Genomic DNA, 18,230 nt, shown 5'->3' with positions numbered 1-18,230 from the left:
AGTGCCTTCCAACTATTGTGCCCCTTCTAATACTTAGTTAGGGATTTTTGTCCTTAACCTTGTATCTTACTCGGTTGGTCACTTCATACACATATAACTCGACCTTGCCCCTATATAGTTCTACATTTGGTCACTTATAATTGGTATGACTTGACCTGACCCCCATATTGTATTAACTAAGGTCTTAGAGGAAACTCAACACCTCACTTCAATAGTCAACTACTCAAGAAAGGTTTTTCAACAACTAGGTTCGTAGAGCACCATAACACTATATCCTCATAATGAGATATTCATATTTTAAAACAAAACATCTCCTATAGTCATAAGTTAATCAACACAACTCAACTCCATGCATTAAGCATTCTCAACATAGTTATTTTTAATACCACACAACATAAAAATGCACTACAATTCAACTCTCATCAACTTACAACTTCAAGCAACATAAATATCAACATGCATCATCCTAGATCAATGCATAATGGGCTAAATTCATATAACAACATAATTCATATGAGTAACCCAACCTATTAATCAATTTTTCAACACTTAGTCAAATATAACAGCACAATTTTATTTGGTAACTCATGCCCAATGCTACTTTTCCAATGTCTAGCTTCATTGAGGCACACAACCTCTAGCTTGCCCACACTCAATGATAACCCACTTGTGCCCGACATGAATAAGATAGAGAGCCCCTATATCAATCACGCTTAGCGTGATTAAACCCATGACCGATCACATTCTGGCAAAGAGCCTTTACTTGACTCATATCTAACGTCACAACACTGGTGCTCGATGTCATCCACGTAGAGAGCTGTGATATTGATCATGTTGGCGTCACTCAGCTAGGGTTCGATGTCACCAAGTCAAAGAGTTGCAAGGGCATCCACGCTCAACGCCCTTTAACCTACACCCAATGTGACCTAGTCAAAAAGCTATCCTCTAACTTACATCTGACATTACCAAATTCATGCTTGACATCAATAAGGCAAAGAGTTTTCAACCTGCATCATGCTCGATGTCATGAAGCTATGTCTGACGTGATGATAATTTCTGCACTTGGAAGAATCTCATTTTGACTCAATCCACTTGAAATCAGAAGATTTCCAACATGACATGATAGCAAAATTATACACCACAAACAACTCAAATTCAACATCAGAATTAACATGCAACCATCCATGACAAGATTCACCAAATTCTTCTCAACATGCTCAAGAATAAATAAAACCCAAAATAAGATTTTCACCTCACAATCATCAACATAACCATAATTTCAATGATTTTAGGCAATATACAACTCATACACTACAACAAGAATCAAACATGCAAGCTTCTATTACCTCCGAATCACTTATAATGGGGAAGAAGGAAGAAGATTGAGACTTTTCAAGATCTTTTCACAAAACCACTCTACAGTCTATGATTCTTAACTACTGAGGTTTTGAATTTCAACTTAGTTACTCAACCTCACTTAGTGGAAATCTCTACAACTCTTTGAGGACTCAGAAAAAGAAGAGAAAAAGTTTTGACTTCGGAACTTCTCTCTCTAATTTTTCTCTAAGTTTTCTAAAAAAATGAACTTATGAAGTTCATTTCTTAATAAAGATCTTATATACTCTTTCCTAACTAGTGAGCTTTGACCTTGACTCAAAACTCCTAAATAATAAAAACTCATTAGGAATCGTATATCCTTAGATTTTCACAACAATTGACACAATTAATTACAATATCAATTTAATTATTAAAATCAACATATATAAATAAAAAAATTTACAATGTCACAATAGTCCTCGTAAATCATGTAAGTATATCATATTTTAATTTGTTATTATTGCTTCCAATTTGTTATATTTAGGGATGGCAACAGAGCGAGGCAAGTATGAGTATCTCTATACTCGTCCCCGTCTCTGTCTTTATCTTTGTACCTATCGGGTATCAGGCATCCTCGTACCTATCGGGTACCGGGTATATCCATAACTGCCTTGTATCTATCCAAAAATTAATGAAATATTTTTTTACAAAAAAATATAAAAATAAAATTTCAACATAAAATAATAATTACAAAATTGTATTAATTAAATTTTATTTGACATAAATTAAAAATAGAGTAAGGAATTACATAAATTTTAAGTAAAGTTTTTTAAAAATTAATTAAATATTTATAAATTTTAAATGGGTATAGGTACATACCCATCCTCGTCCTTATACCATGGTTCAATGAATCAGATATTACCCGCACCCGTACTCATATTTGTGTTTGGTCAAACTAGGTATTTCATGTCAAAGTTGAGACAAGTTTGGACATTATCTATAGGTACAGATTTACTTGTCATCCCTAGTTATATTTTTTTTATAACTTGAAGGTGATTGCAGATTCTTTAGACTTATATGAAGTTTTATGTTTAAGGTTTAATTTTTTTAACTGATAACTAAAAATTTAGATTCTTACTTTGTATAAGTGTAAATTAAAGTTTAAACTTTATAAATTTAACTTAAATATAATTTTAGTCCCTTTAAAAAAATTATTTTAATTTTAATCTTCTTAATTCTAGTTATTTCTCTTAAATTTTGTTATTTTTGTTTTGATAATCTCATATTTTATTTATATTCATTTGGTCATTTTTTTTATTTTAGTCTCTATAATTTTCTCATTTTCCTATTTTGGTCTCTATATTTTTTTCTCATTAAATTTTTTAATCAATTTGACAATAAGAACAAAATGAAACAAAAAATAAATCACAAGGATGATTTTTTTTTAATTACTAAAAGCTAAAAACACCAAATTTTATAGGGACTAATAAGTTATTTGAGACTATTAAAACATATTCTAACAAAAAACATAATATAAGTTATTTCTTAAATAAGTTTTAAATAATTTTTAAAAAGAAATATATTCAAGCTAAAGTTTTAATATAATACAAGGAAATAAAACATAGAAGTCAGATTCAATTTCAAACTCTAGATAATAGGAATAAAGAGATTTAACTAATTATGTCTTCTTTCAAGACCGATGAAAAGGACAATGTAATACATATAATTTTGTTATTGATGTAAAATTATTCTTTTGATTTCTTTAAATCTAATTTAATGTCTTTAGAACATTGTAGTTCTTATAAATGTAGATGGTTATATATAAATCTAACTTTTTTTTTCCAGAAATTTATTGTGTATTATTGATATTATTATTATTATTATTATGAAATTTATTTTTTCATAGTTTATGTATTATTGTTATTGTTATTCATATTTTTTAATTTTAATATCATTATATCATTACTTTAACATTCATTAATGATCTTATTCTTCAATATTATTTGTAAAAAATAATTAATGTAATTATTAATATAGATCGTTCACAAAAAAAATAAAGTAGCTAATTAAAAATAATAATTTTGAAAACAAATATTAATATTATTATAATATTTATATATCTAAATTTTTCATCATACTTTGATTGTAAAATATATATTATTAATATTAATATATTTATATAGGTATCAAATTTTATAATACTTAATGACATTAAGTGATACATTAATATCTATGAAATAAATATATTAATGTGAGTAATTTAATTTCATTAAATATAGTTAAGTCAATTAAATTTGATCAAATTATAAAATTTAAGTTTTGATTGATAATTAATGTTAAATTAAATTTAGTTTATACACACATATTTAAAAAGAGAGAGACTATTGTTGGGCGGATTTAGGGTAGTTAAAAATTTGTGCAACTAAAAGCATTATAAACATTGATAGATGTGAGTTATCATATTTTTATTGCATGTCATTTATAAATATGTGGGTAAACTAAAATTTTTAATCTGAAAATTGATTCTATATTTAAGAAGATTGTTCACCCCAACAAAAATGAAATATATAACTTATTATAACTATATTGTATCACATATAAAACCTTATAATGTGGGTTAGTTTTTGATAGATGACAACTCATGTCATACTATAAGAAAAATGCAAATTATCAACGGATAATTTTTAACGGATACAAATTTGTTAGAAAATTTATTTAATTATCAATAAATTTTTAAATATTTTTTTACATAAATAATTATTGGTATTAATTATGTAGGAGTGCATATAAATATTTTTTTATATTATAAATTAATGTCTTGCTCTTACAAAAAAAGAAAATGGGATTGATACTCAACAATAATATTATCATCACTTTTAAGCAATTTATATATTTTTTTAAGTTTTATTTAGTGATCGAATAGAATTCTGTCGTTAATTTTAACTAATATTTAGCAATCGAATTCAATTCTATCGCTAAAAAAATCAAAATTTCTTATTTAGCGACCGAATGTCATTCGGTCGCAACGTTTTTTACAATTTAGTAGCTAGTTGGTCGCTAGTTCCATCGCAACCTTTGTGTTCATGAAACACAATCAAGCAGCGACCGAAATAGCGACCGATTTTCTAGTGACGACTTATTTTGGTTGCTAAATCAGTCGCTAAATTGCGACTGATAAATTTCAGTCATTATTTTGCAATTTTCTTGTAGTGTCAACTCCATAGCCGCGTAGGTAACAATTTTAATTCCCATCTCCATACCCGTTGGGTACCTATGTACCCATATCCACACACGCGACTTGTATTTTACTTATGTATAAAGTAAATAAATCAATCAAGAGATAACATTTCACACAAGAAAACATAATATTAATTTGTCATGTCTTTAACATTACAAAAATCTAACATAAGAATTCTTATAAATAAAGATTACAAAGCATTCAATTCTTGTAAATAAACTTTTAAAAAAAATTAACATAATAAAAGTTGTAATTAAACTTTCAACATCATGATTATGTGTTAACAATATTCCCCAAGACTTGTGAAAAAATTATATAGAAATTAGTTAGATTAAAATTAAAAATTAAATAATATACTATAAATTTCAAAAACTAAATATGTAGATATTTGACCTCATCATTGGAATCAATTTCTCCATATTTTTTGCAAACACTTTTCTTCCAAGTTTATATATTGTTTTGGTCCAATAATACTAATTGAAATTACATGACAAAAAAATGAATGATTAGACAATTTAATTAATAATTAAAACCAAAAATAAAAAATAAAACAATTTTTATCAAATAAACATGGTTTAATTATTTATTACCTTGTTTATATTTCAACCAACTTCGTGCATACATAAGTGCCTCTACAGTAAGTCTAAAATGTTGAGGACTCAAAAATCTAATTCTTGTGCTAAATGCAATTTTGAAGCTACAATTGAAATTGAGATTATCAAAATATTTTTGACAATTTTTTGTAAAATTGGATACTTGATTCCATTTGTTTTCAACCATCTAAGAATGTCAAAAGTAGCACTCCTAAATAAAACTTTTTATTTCAAGTAGAGCTCTATTTCAGACTCTATTTGTTTTTCAATTATATCATTCACAAATGAGCCATAATCACTAAAAAAAATTGTTAATATTTAGATTATCCAAGTTTGAGACCCATTAACATTTGTTTGTGATGTTGAACTTTTCAATATTCCCTTAGCATTAGTTTGATACTCTTCAAACAATGAGTAACATAATTTCTTAATATTATTAATTTTAATTGAAGATAAGCTACCATAAAGCTTAGGAAAAAAATACTTCAATAATTTCTACTTGTATCTTGAATATAAAATTATATATATATATATATATATATATATAATTGTGGGTGTTGGGATACAAACAAGTTCCACATCGATAAAATATGATAAAAGATAATAATTTATTTAACATAAACATACTTCAATGATAGAGAGGCCTTTTGGGTAATGACCAAAAGCAAAATCGTGAGGGCTAACGCCCAAAACGGACAATATCTCATCATTGTGGAGTATGTTTGTGTAATAACCTTATTAATAATAACACTCATAAAAATAACCCCCTCAGACAAATAACCATAAAATAACCCCATCAGTGGTATCAGAGCCGCAGGTTGGATTCGGTGACAACCAATAACCCCATAACCTCTCATAACTCATAACATATAATGTGATATATAAAGATACATTCCGCTGCATGAAAGGTTAGGTCCCTTGTTTGAGGGGAGGATTGTTATATAACATAAACATACTTCAATGATAAAGAGACCTTTTGGGTAATGACCAAAAACAAAACCGTGAGGACTAAGACCCAAAGTGGATAATATGTCATCATTGTGGAGTATGTTTGTGTAATAACCTCATAAAAATAACTATCATAAAATATTTCCTCAGACAAATACAAAAAAATAACCCCATCAGTGGGATAGGTAGGGTAGGTTGGGTACTATAGTACTTGTACCTACACTCACTAAATTTTGTGGGTCTACAACCACCCCATCCCCATCCCCATATAAGCGGGTATTTACCTGTCTCGCATGAGGGTATTTTTGTGGGTGTTTGTACAGTCTGATTTCATTTTACCTTCCCTACTTGGCGTGCATATTTAAGGTAATATAAAGTTGTAATTCAATATTTATATAATGTTATATATATATATATATGTATAATATTAGATAGATTAAATTACACTACTGTAACTTTTATAATTATTACATCGTTCAATAATTTCATATAAAAAATAAATTTTATCTATCCAATCATTGAATTACAACTTTATAATATCTTAAATGTGTATGACGAGTTTTGTTAAAATTGAATAACAATAAGAAGACAATTAAATTGTTCATATCTTAGTATATTTTGAAATGTATATATTACTTTGATTTTGATTTATATAAATGCAGTATCAAACAATTTTTGATTAATATACAATTTTATATATATGATGTACTAGACATAATTTTTTTATCTAATGACAGATTTTAAAAAATAATCATTCAATTGAAAGTTATTAAGCATTGTAATTATTGTAAAATTTCACTTATTCCAAGAGTAACTCTTGACAGAATTACTTTATTTAATAATTCATGAATTACATTAAATTTTAATGATTTAACAGTTAAATCAATTTTTTTAATAAAATAGATGAAGTTTATAAATTTTTATAAAATTTAAAAATTATTTAATATTTTTTTCATTAAAATCAAATGGACAGATATTTATAACAACATATTGTAAGTCAATTTGTTGGTATTGAACAGATTTTAATGTTTTATTATAATTTAGATTACTAACATGCTTTCCACTGTCCAGCGAACAGTACGTAGCATACGATACAAATGTCCATATTAACTTTATTTTCCTGGGATACGTCACAGTATTATGTGATTTGTAGCTAATATGAATCATGGTGTGGCACTAGGATTCCTTGTAATGGGCAAGTTCCCATCATAAGTGCATTTGAAGACATCTGGTTTCTTTACGAGTCGGGGTCCAACTGGTACCTTGTTATTTTTAGGACGAATATCCTGCATCAACAAAAAATGATAAAATTGATTGTAGTCTACCATAACATGAAAATGTTTTAAATTATAATCCTTGAATCTGTGAATCGGGTATCCTAACATGCATATGTTCCGAGAATACATAATGATCTCTAGCTTTTTGCTTGATATATATAGTACAAGAAGTTATATCAATGGTGTTGAGCAAATGATGCTGGTAGTGGTATTCCTTCTAGTGATTTTATACTGTTTGTTGATGTGCAAAAATAAAAATGACGCAGATGTTGTGATAATTAAGTGAATAATTTCAATTCACGTGATTATGCTATGGTTGGAGTTGGATGGATGTATCTCGAGCGTGTTAATTTGAAGAAACTAATACTAGTAAATAACACTCTTATGTCTTATGATTAGGAATAATGTTATAAATAGCCGTTCTTTGTAATTGATAGTTTTTTTTAGTACAAATTACAAAAAAAAAAAAAAAAAAGCAAGAACAAAAATTACAACCTCAATTGTAAAACCTTCATAGCATTAAATAACAACATAGAAGATTACATAGATTGATAATTATTAGAAATTATTAACTTTTTCTTAACTGTTTGTTATTAATTTTTTCTCATAAATTAAAATTTTAAATATATATTATGTAAAAATTAAGTGTATTTGCCAAAAACATTTAAAAAACCTATAAACTCATTTGACCGTTTATAAATTAATTTAACCAAAATAAGCTTATTTTGTATAAGAGTTTATTTAAAGAGTTTATAACTTATTTCTACAAGTTAATTAAAATAATTTATAATTTATAATTTCTTAACTTTTTCTCTTTCATTTTTTATTTTTATTGATTTACATGAAATTTTTTTTACATCTTTATAAAATATAAATCATTTTGTTTATACATTTTCTCTCTCATTTTTATCATTAAATAGTTAAAATGTCATTTTATATTAATCAACTAATTTATTAATTAAATTTATTAAACTCTTTCAATTCAATCAATCAAAGCTTAATGTTGTTAAGCTCTTGAGTAGTTTAAGTTTTTGACTAATTTATAAATTTTTAGCCAAATTATAAACTAATTTTACTGAAAACACCAAGAGCAAGAATATATAAACTGACGAATAATTTCTCCAGTGATTAGGCACATGCTTGAATAATTAAGAGTATTTACCTGGTCAAATATAGCTGTTGGAATGGCAAGGGTTGCCACAGCATTGGGGGCATCGACTATTCCAGATATTCGTCCTTCGCAAGGGATGCAAGACAGAAGGAGGTACACCTGATGTTCAACATATTAGCAATCAGTCATAGGTTGCATTTTGATTTCTAATGTAGAAATGGTATCTATAGCAATGAAAGAATAACTAAACCTGTTCTTTGGAGTATCCAAACTTGGATATGTAGTCAATGGCATTGAGTACTGCTCGCTTGTATGCAACACTTGCATCTAGGTAGTGTTGCCTCCCACTTTCATCCACACTGATGCCTTCAAATACTAGCCACTCTGAGAATCTTGGTTCAACAGGGCCTATCTCAAATATTGGGTTCACATGCAGGGGAGTGGGCCCCATTGGTGTAAGATACTCTTTCATTCCACCCCTTATAATTTCACACCTGATATATGCCATCAAAAAATGTTATCAGCTTTACGTGAACCAGTATGCTCACCTTGTGCAGAGGATATTTAAGAGTAGTGTTATGCAGAATCACTCAATAAATAAAATATGATACAATTATATTGAAAATTGTTATTTTTCACTTAAAACCATAAAAATCATAAGGACAAAGTTTTCTATAGAATATTTTTTGTAGCTGCATAATTATTAAGATTCAAACTTGAGACAATTGATTAAGCCAAAACAATCATGTATCAATTTTGAAAATTATGAGCATATGTTAGTAATACTTTTTTTATATAAAAATCTTTTATTGCTATTTCTTAACAAGAGCTATAACTACATTTAGTGACAAAGTTAGGTGAAAAAGTTTGGAGATATTTGTGATGCTGAAGTTACACTAACTTGAGTTCTAGGAAACCACTCATCTCTATTGCACCACAGAATGAGACCTCTCCATCACCCTGTGAGAAGTGCATGTCGCCAGTGCTGAGATTTGCTCCTTCTACAAAAACTGGGAGGTATACCTTTGCTCCTCTGCTGAGGTTTTTTATGTCACAATTTCCACCGTTTTCTCGTCCTGGTATTGTTCTTGCAGCTTCCTTTGCAATCTTCTCCCATTCAGTAGTGCCCTTTTGAATCTGGAAGCATGTAATGATAAGGGATCTAATCTAAACTTATGATCAGATTAATTAAATTTATAGACATTGTCGTGATCCATTATTACCTTTCCAAGGAGACAACTTTTTGTTGATGGTAAGTTTGCCAAGGGTCGTGAATGCAAAACCTCACATAGTTTGAAAGACTTAATACCATTTTCTTCCACATCTGTCTCCCTTTCATTCCATATGTTCAAGAGTTCCATTGATGGTGCAGTTCCAATTATCCCGGGGTGTGTTAAGCCTGGAAACCGTACTCCTATCCAGCATAAACATTTATGTGAGTAGCAAAACATGTAGAAAGTGCCTTGTAAAAATATATGTATTGTATTGTATATTTGTATCATAACATTGGATTAAAGTGACCAATTATTATGTTCACCTGGTATCTGAGGCGAATGAGCATATATTCCCTCAAAGTACCATATAGCTTTTGTGGCACAAGGAAAATGGTCTGTTAAAAAACCACCTCCATTTTCTCTGTCAAATGTTGCTGTAAAACCCCATTCATCTCCGGGTAGAGGACCCAAGTTGCATATTTCAACTGCAAGCAGATCTCCAGGCTTGGCAGGGATCCCATCATTATCCAGAATTCTGATCGGCCCACTAAGATAATGGACCTGGCCCATTTACACCACCATATCCAAAATTTATTAATCACATAAAATCACATAGCCTTCCTTGACAAAATAAATAAGAAAAAAATAATTTTATAATGTGATTAAATCTAAAAATTGACTTCTACATTAAAAAATTTATAAAAATAATAATTTTTTATTAATTGACAATATGACAGTATTTACAATAATATATAGTATATGACAATTAAACTCAATAAGAAAGAAACAAAAGAAACACATCTATCTATTTCATATGTTATCCAATAATTGTTTGGGTTCTATAATTGGGACCTTTTTTTGTTTATTTGTATTTAAGAATTAATTATATTTTAGTCCCTAAATTTGTTTGAAATTCAGTTTTTAATTCCTGAACAAAAATTTGACTCCCCAAGGTCCTTATCTTTTTTCTATTAAGGTTTTTATACTCTATATAAAGTTTTTAAGATTTTAAAAATTTGGTATTTAGTCCCTTAAACTTCATGAAATAGATGAAAATAATAAGATTCAAACTTTTGTTCACAGACTAAAAACATTAATTGAAAAAAGTTAAGGAACTTTGACCAGTCAAACTTTTGTTTAAGAACTAAAAACTAAATTTTGAAAAAATTTAAGACTAAAAACTTAGTTAAACCTAAATCTAAATATCAGGTTTAGGACAATTTGTAGTGTTGATCACTTGTACTTACAGTGGAGAGGTCTAAAAATTTTATGTCTAGTGCTGAATCGTCATCTTTAACAGCACCTCCTGTCCAGTCTACCATCTCTACTCTAAAGACTTCACCAGTATTAACAGCCGCCACGTGTGGTATGTGAGGGTGCCATCGGTTATGGAGTGGAGGTTTTTGTTCCCATGGCTTCTTCTTCAAGTCTATTGGCACAACCAGTCTTGGAGTTGGTGGCGCCATGGACAAACTGATACTATATGTTTTGGAAACGTTGAATTTGGTCTAGACTTTAGATAATGTTATTTCAAAGTTTAGCATTAAGGTGACGAAGGGGATTGTTTTCCATTGGTGGAAGGACAACACTTTGGTTCCTCCGAAAATGTTGTAGTCACCGATGAAAGTGTGGTGCGTATTCGTTGAGGCATAGAAATAGAATTGAATTGGATAGAATATATAAGTTATTAGTGTTTGATTAATTAGTCTTAGATAATGTTTGTTTGGTGAAAAAATAATCAAGTATAGGACCACATAACAGTACTGATTATTATTTACTACATTTTATCATATTTTTCTCATAAAGTTTGTAGATTTTATGTTAAATTGTATTTTTGATCATTTATTTTTATCAATTTGTTATTTTTGTCTTTCATTTTAAAACAGAGATATTTAATATTCTTATTTTTAAGAATATAAAATTTTGATTCTACTATTAATTTGATATGATTTTTGTTGATTATTAAATTTTGATATTATTTGATGACCTGTTAACACTTAAATATCATAATATTTAATGATGTGATATGTAGATATAAAAATTAAAAAATAATATACTAAAAAATCTTTATTTATATTTATTTTAGTGAGTAATTAATATTTATTTTATTAATAAATTTTATTTATATGTTTTTTTTTCATCTCTTAATATTATGTTATTAAATGTTAATATTTAAATATGTTTCAATATTAAAATTTTATAGTTAAATTTAACAAGAAGACTAAAATTTTGTATTTTTTAAAATTAAAAAATTAAATATTTTTATTTTAAAATAGAGGGACCAAAATTTTAAATGGGTAAAATAGAGAGAAAAAAAATTTAGCCTATATTTAAAAAAAAAAAAAACTTTGCTTGGAGTAAAATCGAATGAAAGAAAAAAGTTACACTTTTTCGCCTTTGGTTCAGGGAAGAATAAAAAGAGACAAGAAAACGTGGGCCATATTACATTTTTTCTTTTCTTAACTCTCTAAATATTAATTTTAGATACATGCACGATGACTTTTTGTAAGAGTTAAATTATATTTATGTCAAATCCAAACAATATTATTGTTAGACAATTGTTTTCGATCAAAGAAATCAAATAAAATATGCTGAAAATCTCTATATTAATGCCAAGCATATTTTTTCTATTATTGTAACATATTTATTTGATTTTATTTCTTTATTCGTTGTCAACAGAATTAACATATGTATAGCCAAAATCATTGATTATTGATTATATATACACACATCTCCTGTAAATCAAATAATTTAAATACTATTAATTAATTAAATCGCATATTTATTTGATTTCTTTCTCTAGAGATAATTGTCTAACAAATATTCTAATAATCAAATAATTATTATTTTAACACACTCTAAAAGTATATATCCACATCAAATAAAATATAGTTTGTTTTAATTTCAAATAAATAAAGTAAGATTCGTTGAAATTTTTTAAGGATGATGGAACTGCAACAGTTGCAGTTCTTTAGAAACTATATGATTCCCATCACCTTTTTCCTCATCACCCTTTAACAATGAATTCCAACCCATAGGCGCTTCCGTCACTTCCCACCAACCCTCCATTATCATCTCGGTCTAATATACTTTCAACGAGTGATCATTATGTGGGTAAGATCGAGTAGTGTTCATTTCATTGTAGCCGAAAGCAATACATATATTTAATACTATATAGTATACAGTATATATTTCCTATAGATATGAAAACTGTAAATTAATAATACTTGAAGACATGATGTATTAAGAACTCACAGTTAAGGGATCAACATGCTTGACATCATGAGCAGTGTGATTGTTGGTGATAGCTCCTCCACTGAAATCTATCATCTCAACTCTAAAAAGTTGATCAGCTTTAACCTCTGCAACTGGGGGTATATCTGGGTGCCACCGGTTGTGAAGAGGGTGTTTCTGCTCCCAAGGCTTCTTCTTCAAGTCTATAGGCACTACTAGTGTTGGACCATACCGAGCCATTAGTTATGAGCAATTAATAGTATCTCAAAGATGATATTGTGCACAAATTAAAACAGTGGTGAGGGAGCTTCTTTTGATGGTGTTCCACTCTGATGATCTTTGCATTTCGAGTTACGTTTTATAGCCATTGAAAGCCTCTTGATTTGACTCTTCATCACCCTTTTCTGGCGCCTTCAGCTGGACCACTACTTACGCCATGATTGGAAAAGTCCACTAGCTGTTTCTGCTCTTTTGGTTCTTCTTCATTGGAAAGGAATGTGTACATGACTTCAATGGTTCAAAACAAACAAGAGCATCGATCGTGATGTATATCCCCAATATTACACCGTTTGAGGTAAATCCGTGTCATAGGTTATGTGTGAGTGTAAAGAAGAAAATAAGAAGAAAAAAGTTAAAAAAATTTAGAAAAATCTAATATAATTTTTTTTAATATAAATTAACTTATACAAAGTTAATTTTAATTTTTAGAAAAATTTATTTGATTTTAATATTTTTTATAAGTGTTTAAACATGAATAAATTTATCCAAACAAATATTTAACAACAAATAATTAATAGATCTCATGGATTATTAGAGTTTCGTGCCTACGTGGAGATCACTTTAACTTTTTAGAAATTTTTTTATTAGGCTTCTAAATATTTTTTTTTTTAAAATATTGTGAGTGAGTTATGATCTTTTTAGAGTTTTTGTAAACGAGTCCCGTAGTTTATAGTGATTTGAAAGTTAAAAAAAAAAAAGAAAAGAATATGTGATAGTTTTATTAATTTCAAGATTAAAATTACAAAATTAATAAAAAATAATGTATTTAATCATATTTATTCATTGGAAAGGAATGTGTACATGACTTCAATGGTTCAAAACAAATAAGAACATCGATCGTGATGTATACCCCCAATATTACACCGTTTGTGGTAAATCCGTGTCGCATAGGTTATGTGTGAGTGTAAAGAAGAAAATAAGAAGAAATTTTTTTAGAAAAATCTAATATAATTTTTTTTAATATAAATTAACTTATACAAAGTTAATTTTAATTTATAGAAAAAATTATTTGATTTTAGGCTAAAAAACCTAATTTAGTTCCTTATAATAATTGTTTGTTTCAATTTAGTCCCACTTTTATTTTTTGTCTCAATTTGGTCCCTAATAAATTAAATTGTTGCAATGTCGGACTTCCGTCCAAATTATTTAAACGGAGTTAACTATTGACCACGTGGATGCTACGTGGATGCCACGTGGAAGCTACCTAGATGTCATGTGGATGTCAAATTTTTGTCATGCATCTGGAACCAGAACAGTCCGTTCTGAAATCGGAACGTCCCGTTCTAGTTTCAGAACTGGCCGTTCTGGTCCCAGAATGCCATTATATCCAGAAATTTTAGATCATGAGGACAATACTTATTCATATATTTGTAATATTAAAAATTTCACATATAATTTTTAAAAGTATAAATATATATTATAGTTATTTTTTACAAGTTTTTATATCTACAATTATGATTAAGGATGAAAATAAACTAGGTCAGATTATGTTATATTATAATTTAACAGATTTAAACCTAATTGTTGTTAAAAATATGTTATAATTATTATATATTTATCTGTCATAGACATTTTTTTTAAAATGTTTGGTTACATAACAATCTTAAAAACCTACTTAATAATAATTTAACACTAATAAAAACATATAAATAAATATGTTAAATCTTATAAAAATTAAGTTTAATTTATTTATCATATAAAGATGTTTTTAATATGTGATATAAATTTTCAATTTTAATTTTTTTATCAACATAAACAATAAATAGAAAGTACAAAAGTTTGACAAATATCAGATCAATGAATAACTCCTCGAAATTTATATTTTATACATACGATAATTTAAATATATATATATATATTAGAATATAATTTTATTTTTTAAAATATATTATTTTTTAGATAAAAAAAATTGTGTATGTGTAAATGGTTTGCTTTCGATTTTTGAATCACACTAGTGCACTATGTTGGTTGGCGTTCTGGAACGGCGCGTTCTGAATCCAGAACGACCCGTTCTGGAAGCCAGAACGGCCCGTTCTGGTTTTAGAACGGTCCGTTCTGCTACACGCGTTGGTGTTAAATAATGCATCTGAAATGGGCCGTTCCAGATGCAAAATTTACACACCATGAGTGCAACCAGAACGAGCCGTTCCAGTTCCAAATGCATGATAAAATTTGACATCCACGTGGCATCTACGTAACTTCCACGTGACATCCACGTGGCCAATAGTTAACTCTGTCTAAATAATTTGGACGAAAGTCTGACATTGTAACAATTTAATTTATTAGGGACCAAATTAAGACAAAAAATAAAAGTGAGACTAAATTGAAACAAACAATTATTATATATAAGGGACCAAATTAGTTTTTTAGCCTTGATTTTAATATTTTTTTAAAAGTGTTTAAACATGAATAAATTTATCCAAACAAATATTTAACAACAAATAATTAATAGAGTTTATCATGGATTATTAGAGTTTCGTGCCTACGTAGAGATCACTTTAACTTTTTAGAAATTTTTTTTATTAGGCTTCTAAATATTTTTTTAAAAAAATACTGTGAGTGAGTTATGATCTTTTTAGAGTTTTTGTAAATGAGTCCCGTAGTTTATAGTGATTTGAAAATTAAAAAAAAAAAAAAGAATATGTGATAGTTTTATTAATTTCAAGATTAAAATTACAAAATTAACAAAAAATAATGTATTTAATTATATTTTTAGTTTAAAATCCAATTAAATTTTTTAAGCCGTTCATATAAACTTAGTGATATGTTAAACTTTGAGGAAAAGAATATGGTAAAACTTTGTCATTTCATTTGCGGTAGCATGCTATAGAAAGACACTTAAAAGGAGGAATGACAGAAACTTTTTATTCGAAGTATTGGAAAAATTTCTCATTATACGAAGCCGATGGATATCCCGTACTAATAACATGACTACAAAAAAAGGAAAATTACACTAGCTTCTCTTGATGTCTTTTCAAATGACACATATCTCTCCTATAATTTTTAAGTGAATACTAACTTCCCTAATTTATTTATTTCAGTGACACATATAACCTCTTATATAAGATAATATTATTTATATATATTATTAAGAGAATAAATTATTAATGTAAATATTAATAATTGAATGAGACTTGATCTCTTATTCAATTTTAGGTCTCAAATTACATCCTACATATCATGTGTGTTGTGATTTTAAAAATATATCAACTTTAAAAAATAATTGTAAAAAATGAGTTGAGAAATTATTATTTTCAAAACTAAAGAACAATGAAAATTTCCACAAAGAATACAAAATATTGTATGTAATTTAAAAATGAAGAATACACATGTATTAGTGCACATGATTGACAGAATATAATTTTTTTTTCATTTTTTTTTCACTTCAACTACTGATATTATTTTAAGAGAGGTGAATGATTTTTAAAAATTTAAAAAAATTTATGTGTCATTTAAACAAATATCAAGGAGAGGTAAGTGCGATTTAAAAAAAAAAACTTGAGTTGTATTCAGTATTTGGTATACACTAGACAACAAACCAAATTTTTTTTAATGTTGTACCTGTCTGATGGGCACACTAAGTCTTCTAGTAGTCTAAAGGTCGAACAAGAGCTCCGATCCAATACGCTGGTGAAAGGGTTGGTACCTGCAAAAGGCACTCCAACGCTCAAGTCAGGACAAGCACGAATATCTAGGGTAATTAATGAACAGTGACGTTACCTTTTGACATGAGCTATTTATACTGACATTTATGGCCCTTGGACCCCATGGGCCCTACAACATATTTACCGTATTAGGTAATACACCTTAATCGACTAATTAACCCATAATCTTTGATTAAGAGTACCAAATGATGATAGGCCGATCCTGGTGGCCGATTAGCGTTCGGCTTCCTGGTTCTGCCATTCGGCGGCCGATAGGGTGGTGGCCGAACCCCCCTACCTGTACACTGCCCCCCAGCCTTGAAGGAAGGTGAAGCTTTCTTTAAGGGTAAAATGGAGACAGTTGCTAGGGTAAGGTGAACGGTTGCATACTTCTAACCGTTGGATTTCGGGGATCGAACGGTTACATTTTTTCAAAACTTGAATTTTCCCGCCCGTTTTTTGAGCTTATAAATAGCTGACTGGTAGGGCCATTCACACGTATTGCTCTCAACCGAATTGTGGTAGCCGAAGGTCTGAAGCCGATCCGACTAACGATTGTGGTTTTGTGAAGAAATTGGTAAGTTTTTATTGCCATGGTTAATACTTCTTAAAGTTCTTCGGCCAGTAGCTCTCGGTCATTGTCGTCCGAGGGGGCATCGTCCAGTAATTCGAGTCGTTCTAGCGTGGTTCGGTCTTCAGATCATGCCGAAAGGCCGAATGAAACTACATCTTCGGAGGAAACTACTACTAGCGGGGGCGCCGAGGTCTAGGGGAAGTCGAAACGCGTGTCGAATCGGCAACGGTATGGTCCGTCCGAGGTGCCTGGCTACGAGTGGGTGAACGGGGAGGTGACCTCCTACTATTCGCGCTACCAAGACACAAGCATGATATCACCAACCTTCTAGATTATACAAATTGCTTAACTTTTAATGCTAAGGAGGATCCGTATCCGATCGGTATTCGGTCGTGCCGAAACAATGCCTTTCCGAACCCTGATACAATTTGTCTTGATCAAAGTGGAGCGAAAATGGAATCGTTCTACATATATGACTGTCTCCTTCGGGATCTCAAAGTAAAACTACCTTTTGATGAGTTTACGATGGGAGTGTTGAGGGTTCTCAACGTTGCCCCAACCCAATTACATCCGAACAGCTGGGCTCAATTGCAGGGTTTCAAGCACTTGTGCCAATGTATTCATTCGTCCGAATGGGAGACGTTTCTCTTTTGGTGAGGATGATAGAAGCATGTTTCCTCTATACTGGACGCGTGCCCCTCGGCCATACGATGTAGTACCGAAGAGTCTGCTTTCGGCTGAAGAACGGAAAGATTTGAAACTGTTACTCCGCCTTCCTCGGCGCTTGCCGCCCCAATCTCT

The 18,230-nt window shown here is 29.2% G+C and overlaps 1 protein-coding gene across 2 annotated transcripts; it reads right to left on the bottom strand.

The window, feature by feature from the left end:
• Nucleotides 1-7,072: 7,072 nt before the first annotated feature.
• LOC109809651 (uncharacterized) lies at nucleotides 7,073-13,419 on the bottom strand. Of its 2 annotated transcripts, none has more exons than XM_020373022.3 (7): nucleotides 12,954-13,419; nucleotides 10,022-10,259; nucleotides 9,708-9,898; nucleotides 9,386-9,621; nucleotides 8,735-8,978; nucleotides 8,536-8,643; nucleotides 7,073-7,382 (listed from the first exon to the last, which is right to left on the bottom strand). In XM_020373022.3, exons 1-7 carry the CDS (start codon nucleotides 13,170-13,172, stop codon nucleotides 7,260-7,262), a joined length of 1,359 nt encoding a protein of 452 aa, XP_020228611.1. In that variant the 5' UTR covers nucleotides 13,173-13,419; the 3' UTR covers nucleotides 7,073-7,259. The 2 variants fall into 2 exon arrangements, with proteins under 2 accessions (XP_020228611.1, XP_020228612.1); XM_020373023.3 differs by lacking the exon at nucleotides 12,954-13,419 and adding an exon at nucleotides 10,946-11,339.
• Between the last annotated feature and the right edge of the window lie 4,811 nt (nucleotides 13,420-18,230).

This window comes from Cajanus cajan, chromosome 5, assembly GCF_000230855.2.
Source record: "Cajanus cajan strain Asha chromosome 5, NIPB_CcT2T_4, whole genome shotgun sequence".
Taxonomy (NCBI): domain Eukaryota; kingdom Viridiplantae; phylum Streptophyta; class Magnoliopsida; order Fabales; family Fabaceae; genus Cajanus; species Cajanus cajan.
The sequence above is the reverse complement of the archived record's forward strand: the minus strand, read 5'-3'. Positions and strand labels throughout refer to the sequence as shown.